The sequence below is a fragment of the Gouania willdenowi genome, chromosome 12, assembly GCF_900634775.1.
Source record: "Gouania willdenowi chromosome 12, fGouWil2.1, whole genome shotgun sequence".
NCBI classification, from domain to species: Eukaryota; Metazoa; Chordata; class Actinopteri; order Blenniiformes; family Gobiesocidae; genus Gouania; species Gouania willdenowi.
In genome coordinates this window covers 5,033,593-5,046,434 of record NC_041055.1, presented here as the reverse complement: position 1 = coordinate 5,046,434, position 12,842 = coordinate 5,033,593, and the positions used below count along the sequence as shown (strand labels likewise).

Sequence of the window (12,842 nt, the reverse complement as noted above, 5' to 3'; positions counted from 1 at the left end):
GGGAAGAGATTCAAATTCTGATGTAGCTGGTTATGATTTACAGTCCACATAAACAGGACTGAATCATAACATAACCTAACCGCTAGAGCCGATATGGGCTCGTCTGTAATCGGTCACATTTACAGACTTTGGAGGTGCTGTTAACTTACCAATAAACGGGAAGAGACTTGTCACCTTTATAATAAGTGTTGACTAGGCCACTGGGATTGAGGCCTAGCAAGCTGACTTGATAATAATGCATCATGTTTTTTCTGCAGTCAGTGCCTTCTCCTCGCCCTTCTCTCTCAGCTCTGTTTCAGGTGTCATGAAGCTGATGATGGCAGTTCCTGATCTGTGGATCACAGCTCAACTAGTCTGGGACACTGATGTTCTATCTTTCTATCCTGTTCTGTTGGTCCTTCTGTCCACAAACCCCAACCAGTCGAGGCAAATGGCTGCCACCTCTGAACCTGGTTCTGCTTGAGATTTCTTCCTGTTAAAAGGGAGTTGTTTCTTCCCACTGACGCTAAATGCTTGTATGTGTGGATCTTGTTGGGGTTTTTCTTTCTTATTAGGAATTTTATATTTTGATAAGCGCATTGATCAATTGGAAATGCAAAGAAAAGCAGTGAGGAAGCCTAACCTAGTGGTAAAGGACGCTGGGCTTGTAATCAGAGGGTTGCCGGTTCAAGTCTCACCTGAGCCATCACTGTGGGATGTTGAGCAAGTCCCTTAACCCCGAACTGCTCCCCAGGCAGCCACAAAATATATGTATAACAACATATATGACCAATAAAGCAAAAAACCCAATTTAATTTAAGTCCTGCTTCCTTGTCTTACAATAGACTAATTGACTAGTCATGAGTCATGCGCAACAAGACAGAAATTGATTAATGATTTCAAAATCAACAAAATGAGTCAAAAAATCCCCAATAAGACAGAAAATCGACAAAAATACACAAAATGACAAACCCACAATAAAAGAAAACAAAAAAAGCCATAAATCCTTTGTTCTTTCCTGAATTAAAGCTCCAGTATCTAAGGTTTTTTCTGGTGTCATTTGGTCCACACCCCATCCTAATCTTTGATCATATTATAATGCAAAGTGTTCTGAGAGGACACTGGACCTCTGCTTTTTTTCCTGGCTCTGTATTTGAGCTTTGGAAATCTAGGAGCGTGACGCTCTTTTTCAGCCAATCAGAGAAACCAAGTGGTCCATGAGGTGGTTTGGGCATTACTATGGTCTGCGCGACAAAAGTCCATGTGTGTTCAGATCCTATCAGTAGATAGAGGACATTATGAAAATCTACTTTTGCAGTTTTTTGATCACATATGAGGTAACTTGAGTGTCCACCAGCACACAAAATGTGAAATAAAACAATCCAGTCGTTTGTTTGTGGTCTGTGCAAGTCCTATAACAATGAGAAAATTGCTAAGTTTCAATTTGTGACATCACAAGTAAAATCGGGAATCGGTGTTGCCAGATCAGAATGACAATTTCCAGCCCAATCACATCTTAGAACCTTTGCATTCCAATAAAAGCAACCCAAACACGAACCACAAATATGGCAACACTGTGACCCAATGTGACGCATCGGTTTTGACAAAACAGCGGACTATCGCCTTTAAATGTTCACCTGCACTACTCATCACTGCACAACTGCACTATTATCTTGTTATTATTACTAGTATTATTATTATCTTGTTATATTATTTTATTTAGTTTTGCACATACTAACTACTGTTTATATTTATGTTTATATTTTTTTCTAGTTAATTGTTATTATTTAATGTTTACAGTATTAGAGAGAGCACAGTTCACCAATTCCTCGTGTGTACAACATACATTACATGGCCAATAAAGTTGATTCTATTCTATTCCTGTAATCTCAACATGAGATGACAATAAAGCAACTTAGCAGCTCCGGTAAGCGTTTGAAGCAGCTGAAAGAGCTGCTTTTGCTAGAGAAGCTGCTGTTGCTGCACGGTGCATACACATGAAACAGCGTTTTTCTGACTCAATCACAATAATCACTTAAATAGCCATGTGTTTTACTGTAACGTGCAGTCTTTTGGCTGAAAACAATAACAAAAGTGTGTGAATAGCAAAAAAAAGTTGCTCGTGATCAACTGTTTTGCGGAGTCCGCGTCTATAGACACGCCCACTCAAACAGACCGGTTTTAGAATTGGTCAGAAAGTGACTTTTCAGAGGGTTAAAATTTGAGAAAACAGCTGGGTTTGGGAAAATAAACCTCAAATACTATGTTGTTGGGGTTCTTAGAACAAATGGGGATGGGTGAAAAATGGCATATGTCCCCATTAAGGTGCATAGGCATATGTTTCGGCGGGAAATCGCCCCATCACGGCGTTAGACAAGGGTTCTGGCCAAACCAAAGCAAAAAAAAGAAGAACAACGTGGAGAAGTAACAGTCTAAAGGCCAAAACATTCTCAGGCGGAGCGTACACGAAACAGACTACGTGAATGCAGGTTGATTCGAAACAGGGAAGGGGGGGGGGGTCGTTTCCACTCCTGTCTTATAATTCTACATACTGCAGCTTTAATGCTCAGAATGGTCATTATTCTAAATGCTATCAGAAATCTTAATGTGACCCTCGAATCAGACTCACATTTTTGTGACCCTGCAGTGATAAAAGTGACGTCTCTGATTTACAGGGTGGAATGCATTTTACTTTGAAGTAATTTTCAGAGGATGACGTTAGTGCATTATAGATATTAGAGTTTACAATGTTCTGATGTGATGAAATATTTAAATCTTTCGTGAGTTGCATCTGTAAATCCTTATGGATAGTTTGGAAACCGATAATCCAACTCTCACCTCTTGGATCGAGGGCTTCTGCGGAGGAACCTGTGGCTGGGCTGAGTTTCTCGGCTGCTGGGGCGGGAAGTTCTGCTGATGTTGGCACTGCTGACGGGGCACGTTGGTTGCGCCCGTCGGCGGTTGCGTGTGCGACTGCGTTGGCCAAGATGTGGCGGAGTCCTTCGGCTGTGATTGGTGGCCCTGCTTGAGGTGACGGCTGGATGGGGGCTGCTGTTGGTGATAGGTAGAGTTGGGCGCTCCAGTGGGTTCGGCTCTGTGAGGACTGACCGGATCCCGAACTGTTGCCAAGACGAAGCGTGACGGAGACGCCGAGGGGGATTGAGGTGAAGACTGAGGAGAGATGGAAGGAAGAAACTTCAGATCAGAGTTGAAGGCAAGTGATTCAGACCAAATGAGGTATAGTTAATTTGTCATGAAGGACTAGTTTTCATACAACTATTCTCGACATCATTAACCAAATGTATGGGCACCCATATTTTTTTGAAAGGTTGCAATGAAATGCGTAATCTGGATCTGATCCATATAAAACTTGGTAGAGTGACTGAAGAACCAACCCGACACATCTGAGTCAAATTTCTTAAAGATCGGTAAATTACAAACCAAGACAAATCATTTTAACTTTGCCAATAATGAGAGATAGGGATATTTTGATTATTCAAACTGATTCGTATATTGATCAGGATCCCCTCTAAATTTAATGGAACCCTTCAGGGCTTCTAGCTTTTAATAAAATGTTGTTAAAATCCATTAAGTACTTTTGATGTAATCCTGCTAACAGATGAACACTGATGGAAACATGAGCTCCTTGGTGGAGGAAAGAATAATATAAATGTATCTACTGTCATACTAACATGGTCCGTCGAATTCTGCAGTGAGTTGGAATCCTCGGTGGGACTAACATCGGGTCTCATCACCCATATCGGCTCCACAGGTTTGTCAGGTGTGTATGGCGAGCGCACTGTCTTTGTCTTCACCCCTTCGATCGCATCTTTAATGTCTTTAATGACCAGACTGATGGCATCTCCAGAGTTCTTCGCACCCTCATCCTCGTGCTCCTCCTGGGCCTCCCTTGGACTGCTTTGCCTTGATGACACGGTCTTGGCTTGGCTGTCCAATGGCCTTGTCGCTTGTCTGCGACTCTTCGGAACTTGGTTAGAGCCACTGTTTTCGCACTCCTCATCAGACTGACCGTCGTAGTGGTGCAAGCGGCAACCGACGGAGCGATCTGGAGGCAGGTTTTGTGACCCACGGTTTCTGCCCCGCCTTGAACTGTGGTGAGATCGCTCAGAAGGAAAGGGCAGAGTGCCTTTTTGTACATTTTCTGGTCTGCGACTGTGAAACGGTTCACGGCGAGACACTTGATGGGCAGTGTAGGACTCAGTCCTCTGAGGTTCATTTTGTGCCTCTGGGTAGCAGGTCTTAAGGGGTTCAGGGAAGGAGTTTGGATGAGGTTTTGGCTCCAAATCGGACTCAAAGGAAGGCTCTGGGTAAGACTTCTGATGGGACTCTGTATAAAATTCTGCATAGGTTTTAGGATACGATTCCAAGCCAGAAGTTATGTGGGCCAATGAGCAGGATTCAGAGCAATCCTCATCGTCCTCAGGTAAAGGGTTGCTGTCGGGAAGGGGGCTTGTACTGTTGTCCTCGCTGAAGTGATCCAGCTGGGGATATGTTGGAGCATCAGGGGAGGAAGGAGGTGTTGGCGAATGAAGAGGCGGGGGGCTGTGGAGAGGCCCATCCATGCTGAGTGAAGCGGCACTCTCTGTGTCGGAGCAAAGATCTGTGATTTCACTTCCTTGAGCAGCAGGATCCTCTTCTACGTTGCACACTCCTTGATCCTCTTCTTCTGGATCCTCTTCTTCCTCATCCTCTTCTTCCTTCTCTGCATTTTCTCCAGGTTTCTCTACTATGTTGCAGCTAAGGCTGGAGTTGCCTTCCGTTGACGGGGAGTTTTCATTGTCTACCATCTCTTTGCTTTGTTTAACATCCTCTGGAATTACCTCTGGTTCCTCCCTGCACTCGGAAAAGTGCACCTCTTGAGGTTCCTCATCCTTGTCAGCACTGGGAGGCTGTTCAGTGAATGGTTGCATGTCATGTGCTGTAACATCTGGAGAGAGGTGTGTGGGGCTAATGACAGCAACAGGAGTCTGGTGAGATGACGCGCTGTCCCCTGATTTGTCCGTAACAGGTTCAGCAGATGAGACTTGTGGTTTCTCTGGTTCTGCTGGCCCTTCTTGTATGTCCACACTGGGTGGGGAGTCCTGTGTCTCCTTGACCGGCAGTCGCTGTTTGTGACCCCTGAGTCTGGGGTTGGGATCTCCATGGCGGCGGTAGCGAGTGACGGCAGGTCGGGGGTGCTTGACAAGATGAGGCTCAGCACTGTGACTCCCACCTTCATCCTGCATGGGAGAAACAATCACTGGAGTCAGATCGGGACTCTGAGCCTGCCCGTGCCCTGTCGGAGGTTGCGGGCGGTGCCGATGTGGTCCACGACTTGCAGAAGGGTGGTGATGATGACGATGTTGATGGTGATGAGGATTCATCTCCCCATCCTGATTGAGCATCTGACAGGGTCTCCAGGACCGTCGCACAGGCGGCTCACCAGTGTTTCCATCTGGCTGCCGGTTCCTTAAAGTGCGCGGTGGTGCCTTGTGCTCTTCGCTGGCTTCCCCCGGCGCTTCTCCCTGGTACTTATGGCTCATGGCGGCGTGTAATTCAGGCTCAAACTTTCTAACACATCTTTTTTGTCTCTTTGGAAGTCCTTCTTATTGCACAGCCTTGAAAGATAAAACAGAAGACAGTAAGAAAATGTAGCGAACTCTACAAACATCAATGTTATTTTGTAGAATGAGGAGAAAAAGACTTTCTACTTTCTGTGATCATTGAAAACTGACAAAAAAATAAATAAATTAAATTTTCACCATAAAAAAACAGAATATTTCCATAAAACAGATACTTATACCATAGAGCTAGGTGATAAGGACCAAAACACATACCGTATCTCAATATTTTTTCTCAAAATTGCGATCATTTTAACTCAATAAAGCCTTACCAGAAACACAATTCTGGGTTTAATTTGCTTATGGGGGAAATATTCATTTGGGGCACATTTGGGAAAAAATATGTCTGGGCTCGATACTTAACATATTGTTTTCAGGTAAAATTTTACCCACTGAAATATCAAGTGTCTTGCTTAAAGAAAAATCCTAGCTTTCTAGTTCTGCTAGTTTTTTGTAACGCAGTTTTGATTGACGATTTTCAGTCTTTTCAGTTTCCTCTCCATTATCAATCGTATCCATGGAAACCCGAGAACAACTTCTTGATGTCAATCTTTAAAAAGGCAATAAAAGACAAGGTATTTGAACAAGAACCATTGAATTGTACCTTAGTGTGCGATGGCTGTGACCAACTTTCCTGTTTTCCAATGTACTTCGTTACCACACAAAGGTAACAGAGTGGAAAAACCATCATTCAACTCCATGTTAAACAAAAATAAGGAGGAATTCAGCACTGCTGCTATTCTGCTCATAAAGCACAGTTAACTTTGAAAATGTGCCAGAAATGAAAATGTCACTCTGATACACATTTGTTAACAAATAGCTGCAAAATATGTGCCACTTTTGGCTTTCTCTGCTCTAAGGGACAGCATGTGTGAGCAAGTTCTATAGTATGGCTTGTTTGGGGGCAGGTCTGGGTTAGGACTGACACAGCAATCCATCCAACTGTGTTTTTCATGCTGTTCTCAGAAGTAGCGAAAGCAGTGACTCCTAAAATGAGTAATTTTATAGAAAATAAGCTATAATATCGTTATAGGTGATATTATAATTTTCGTTATCTTTAAAATAGAAATCTCAATATATCTTGAATCTCAATATATTATCCAGGCCTACTATACAGGCAGGTTTTTTTCACTTAATTTCATCATTAAATGGGTGGTTAAATGTGTAGCAAGTTCAGAAAGACAGTTATCATATATATAGTGCAATTTATGCACTGTCCCACTCGATCGCATCAAAACAATACAATTATTTCCAACATTTACCTCAATCCCCATTAAACATTTATGGCATGATTTGAGGAGGGGAATTCCAGTGTATTTAATATGGGACAACCTTCAGACAATGAAGAGCTGACACGCAGACATACACACACACTCAACAGTTACACATTCACTCCTGTGGTACATTTAGAAACTAGTCACGAATCTGTCACTGAGATTTTTTCAAGTGCTGCCAGCCTCGTTCTCTGAGCACATCAATATCCTAATTATCCGTCCGCCTCGCTGTAGCTGTGTTGTTCAGATGATGCACGTCGGCAATAACAACGCTTGCTCACACATTGCTGTAATGTGCGATTTGATCGGCAATATCCCGCCAACAACTCGCTGACTCCAGACTACTTATGGTAAAAAATCCTTTGGGATGCAGCTGATTTTAATCTGCTCCACGTTCATTATCCATCCACCGGCGCGGGCAGATGACCCAGGATGGTAGAGAGGAGGGAGTAGAAGGAGAAAGTGGAGGAGAGGTGAAGCCTGAACCTGGATGTGGTATATGTGACAGGAGCTGGCAGTGAGGAAGGGATCGTGTCTCATTAATAAATAATCCCTTTTGTATACGAGAGGCCTCGTTATATATTTATTTAATGTGACAAAGACAAGGAGGTCAAGTAGCTGAAAGAGGACATCGGAGTCTTTTACGTCTCACACAGCTGAGGGAAAGTCACCAAATGAGAACCAGTTATAAGTGATCAAAGCTAAGAAATTAAAGTTTTTTCAGGGTGTGCTACTTGCTGAGGTCTGGGTTCAATTTGGTGGAAAAAGGTACTTTATTTAGTTCTATTCAATTTATATCACGTTAACCCCGAGAACCAAGAGTAAAATGTAGCTGTCAGAATGAGAGACCTGCTGGAGTAAATATTACAAAGAAAGCATTGATCATCAGGTACAACGCTGTGGGGTCATTCCATGTCATTTTAACAAATGGCCCACGCACTTCGGTCTCAAAAGATTTTGAATAGTTTCATTGGATGAACACTTTTTGAGATACAGTATGGCCAATTTAGTGAGGTGTGTGTGTGTTGATTTTTTTCGTTTTTATTTTTCCTTCATTTTCAGCTTCCAATATCTCAGGAACTACATCACATAGAAAACTTAAATTTGGTACAGTAACACTCCTTCACCTACTCAGAATATACAAAAAGATCTGCTATACATTCTATCTGGAGGACATGCTAGCCCCTCAAAATTGGAAAAACGTTTGTCAGGATTTAATAAATAAATGATTTTAAGACAGACGCAAGCTACAATAACCTCATGTAAAGGATTTTCAATATTCGATAGTGGTGAAATAACCCAAATTTGGGGTCCATAATAAAAGTTAAGTCACATGAATAAAAATGTTTTTATATCCCAAGAAATAGTCATATTTACACTATAAATTAAAACATTAGATTTTTTTCTTACATTCCCACATGCAGTTATGGGCCAATGAAATTACTAAAAAAAAAATTAAAGAGACTGTCACCCAAGAACCAATGCATATATATGACTAATCATTAGTGATGTGAACAGTATGTACATATCTCAAAGCTAATCAAAGTTGTTTACTTAAGGCCCAACCATGTTCCAGACCCAAACCCAGACAAACTTTTATCTGATTTTGAAGGGCTAGCATATCCACCAGATAGGATGTATAGCAGATATATTTGTATATTCTGAGAGAATAGGTGAAGCTGTATTACTATACCAAATTTCAGTTTCCTATGTGATGTAGTTCCTGAGATATTGGAAGCTGAAAATGGAAAAAAAAAAAAAACAAGTTAAGGACGCATGAAAATCAACACATACCCCCCTCAGTCACTGTATTGGCAATTTCTCAAAAAGTATTCATCTGATCAAACTAAAAATTTACAGTGTGCCTATTGATTTCTTAAGAAACAATTGATAAAGTATTCAGAATTTTTTAGACTAAAGTTGAAATGACGGAATGTATTTTATATTTAATGAAAGATATCTCTGACTAAATGAATGCATTGCTGGTGATATTCCTATAAACTCAATGAATCACTGAAGCCTGGTCATCACACAGTAAATCAGTCTTAGGTATCGGCAGTCGTCGCACACAGCAAAGGTACCGTAATCTTATAATCTGACCACGAGTCTGATCATACAGAAAGAATGAACACCCAGAATGCCGAGCGTCTCCTTCAGCACTCAGCGGCGGAGGTGGTGGTGGTTGGACACTCGTCGTCACAGATTGCAAAGCAGAGTGGCAAGGCTTGGCACTGTACCTCCATCTGTCAGGCTGCAGTGAAAGCTGCTGGACGGAGATTTACAGGCCGGGCTGATCTTCCACTGACAAACGCATGCTGACAAGAACACACGTGGGCCTTCAAGGCCTCTGTTAAGGCTCAAACAATGACAAACATCTGCTCAACTTTATCCTTTTAACAGGAATGCACCAAAACTTCCTTTCTGATCACTCATTGGTCATTTTATTTTTTGTCTATAATGCACCTGAAAAGACAATTAAAAACGATAGATCAAAACATCCTCGCCCTTTTACGATGGCTGTGTTTAAATTGGCATTCTCCATCTGTCTATTATTAGTATGGTTAGGATGATTAGGTTGATGAGTGTTCCCACTCAGGTATACTTCTAAGTTTTCCAAGATGCATTTCAAACCTACGATGACAAAAACCTGAAGCACACTGAGGCTAAATATCTCCATTGATTCGCCACCTTTGAAAATGAGTGAGAATGTGACCAAGTAGAATATCAACTTGGGGTGAACCGATCCGATATTGGCCCGATATTAGCCTGAAAACGAATATCGGATTAAAAATTTTAGATTCTGTTTTTTTTTTTATTTTATTCAACTGTAGAATACTGCAGACATTATGTTGAAGGTTAAAATTTAAGTAACCAATTGGGTCAGTTTTTCTCATACCTACTGTTGCTGACTACTGTTCTCTGAGTAACATCACTTGATCACGCCTTTTCTAACATTCCACACCACAAAATAAGTATTTTTTTCCTTTAATTAAAAGAAATAATTATAAAAAAGTAATAAAAGTATGTATGATTCATGCTGATATTGTATTGGATCAATATTGGTATCGGCCGATACGCAAGGCTGCAAAATCAGCATCATATCGGAAATGAAAAAGTTGTGTCGGGACATCACTAATATCAACATGTGCTCATTTGATCCATAAAACTCGTGGAAACATATTTTATGCCAACATTAGAGATTTTTGGAGACCCGCCATTGTGACTGACAAAACTTCCAGTTAACTTCAAAACAATAGCCCTATTTACAAATGGAAGACAAGAGATGCTTTTGTTTTGAAAAGGGTAAGTTTGATTTTTAGTTTGAAGTTGAAATCGTCACAGGACGATTTTAAGTTATGCTCGCAATGCATCATGGGGTGGTTGAGTATGACTAGTGTTCCAACTGTATACACTCAGATATTTCATGCATACTCAGTCTTTAAATATTATCTATTGTGATGGCATTACATACTCGTTTTGATGTCAGACTAAGTATATGAATAGTACGGTATATGCAATTTCAAACACAGCCACTCTTCAGCCTGCAGCGCTATATGCTAGGTTAACCAAAACATGTGGAACTGGTTTCTGGTCTCAAAGGAAGACAAAACGTGGCGTGCAAAGATAAATCTTCAAGTTTTCTAGTCCCTCATACAGAAAGATGCCATAAAATATAAAAATATTCACATTTATAATTTGATACATTTGGTGGATAGAGATAGGCTACTTATTACATCAAAGTTTACCATATCTTTATATTTATTTAGGTAGTTGTTTCAGATGGCTCTGGAATAAAATACAAAATGTCTTGTCAAGTTTTCACTTTATCAAATTACAGTTGATGGAATTGATTAGAAAATACTTTAGTAGTTAGTTTTAAAACATGATTAATTCATTTTAGGGTGTTCTCTCAATCTATAGACACAGGCTGGGAATATTGATGGTCCACTCCTCAAACCTCCAAGTACCTTGGAGTCATCATTAGCAAAGAGGGTTTTAAAACCGAAATCCTCACAAGAGCTGCACAAACAGCAGCAGCAATGGCAAAGCTTAAGACCATCTGGAAAGACCGAAACATCTCACTCAGCTACGAGGTCAATCTATTGCATAACGCTGGTCATCTCCATTCTCATGTATGCAATGCCAATCTTGGACAATAAATGCAGACTTGCAAAGGAGGATCCAGGTGGTGGAGATGAGATGCCTCAGAAGACTCCTTGACATCTCGCACAAGGATCACATCACCAACGAAGGAGTCCGACAAACCATCACCTAACAAGTAAGGCACTATGAAGACCTGCTGACCACAGTTAAGAAGAGGAAGCTCAGATGGTATGGGCATGTGACAAGATCAGATGGACTTTCAAAGACCATACAACAAGGAACAGTGCAGGGGAAGAGAAGACGAGGCAGACCAAGGAAGAAATGGGCAGATATCACTGAATGAACCAAGAAGAGCTTTGCCACAACCCAGGCACTTGCCCACAACCGACACGAGTGGAACCAGCTGGTGCAGCGTTCATCATGGCAGTGCCCCTACGACCCTGGCGGGTTATGGGATCAGCGACTCTTCAAACACATAGAGAGATGATAATTATATATATATGTTTTAATTATTTGTTTCCTATACAGGTACTAACCTTTCTTCTTACCTTTATCTCACACACACACTTTTTTTTTTTTAAAGCTCGAACAAATTGTCTTTCAGATTATTGATTTTTGCAAATTTTCAAATCGGCTACTATATAATAAATAATTACTGTGATGGGATTATATAATTAATAATTGATTTAAATGTTATTTAATTACACATGTATTGTATATATGATGCTGAAGCAGCTCTGACACACACACACGACACATTGAGAGGACATCCCTGGTAAACATGGTCGACTGAGAGGAGATTAGATAATGACCCACTGCAGGTGCTCTTATTTTGAAAGCTGACAGGGTGTCGGATTCTGGCTTCGGATTCTTTGAATTTATTGAATTTCTAGTGTTTCTAAAACGTTATGTTGTTGTCCTGTACATTAAATGGTGACATTATTCATTGGGGTAGATGAAGATAATCCGAATCACATCCACAGCTTTTCAAAATAAAGTGTCGTGCCTATCGGACTGACACCTGTCTAAACCTGGTCGGACCGAACCTTCACCCATCCTCCCGGTATCCTTACCTGTCCGCTCGGACACGACAGCCCCTCCTGAACCAGAACGTCCGGCCCTGGTTCACATCTCTCCCGGCTGTCCCAGCCCGGTTCCCACCGTCTGGCTCGGCTCGGTCGGTGCCTCCAGACAAATGGCCGGGATTAAAGTGGAGAGCTGGGCCCCTCCTTCCCACACCGTGACATCAGAGCGGATTAGCGATGCACAAAGCGCCTTTATAAACGGTGCTGTCGGTCCATGAGAGCAGCCTCCCTCCGCCCTGCTCCATCAGTCCGCAGAGCTGCTGCTGCTGCACCGCCTCCTCCGCCTCAGCTGGGGGCGCTGTTTACACTCTGAGGGAAAAACCATGAAAAACACTGTTGAACGCGGGATATTTCACAGGACTTTATCATATTTTACCCAGTTATCTGCCTCTACCTTCTCTTGTTGGTAACCTGTCTAATTGCTTCACTAGCTGCTCTATGTATAGTGCATAGTAAAAGATCTAATGTCTATTTTTATATATGTATGAACATAATAAATATGTTTTCAATGTGTCCTGTCTGACTGTGGTGTTTTTTAATGACCCTTTATTTATTTTTTTTTTTTTATAGAAAATCAAAGTAAATTCAATGCAATACATCCTGTATATAAAACACATTAACACTTTTTTTTAATCAAATTAATGTTGGCTTTACTATGTCAAAAAAAGCTGGTATGCTGTTTACAGTAATTATTAATACGAATTTACGTCAGGAAAAAAAGTATTTATGAAACTACATAAAGATATTGTATATACGCATACATATGACGTGTACTGTAT

The 12,842-nt window shown here is 41.2% G+C and overlaps 1 protein-coding gene across 1 annotated transcript in view; it reads right to left on the bottom strand.

Annotated features, from left to right (window-relative positions):
- The window catches only part of LOC114472866 (amyloid-beta A4 precursor protein-binding family A member 1-like), a 33,239-nt gene extending 20,914 nt beyond the window's left edge, over nt 1-12,325 (bottom strand). Inside the window, exons 1-3 of the mRNA XM_028462158.1 lie at nt 12,052-12,325; nt 3,672-5,597; nt 2,818-3,150 (exon numbers count right to left, since the gene is read on the bottom strand). Of these exons, the coding sequence (XP_028317959.1) occupies nt 2,818-3,150; nt 3,672-5,522 (2,184 nt within the window). The 5' untranslated portion in view covers nt 5,523-5,597; nt 12,052-12,325. The remainder of the gene's footprint in view (nt 1-2,817; nt 3,151-3,671; nt 5,598-12,051) is intronic.
- Nucleotides 12,326-12,842: the final 517 nt, after the last annotated feature.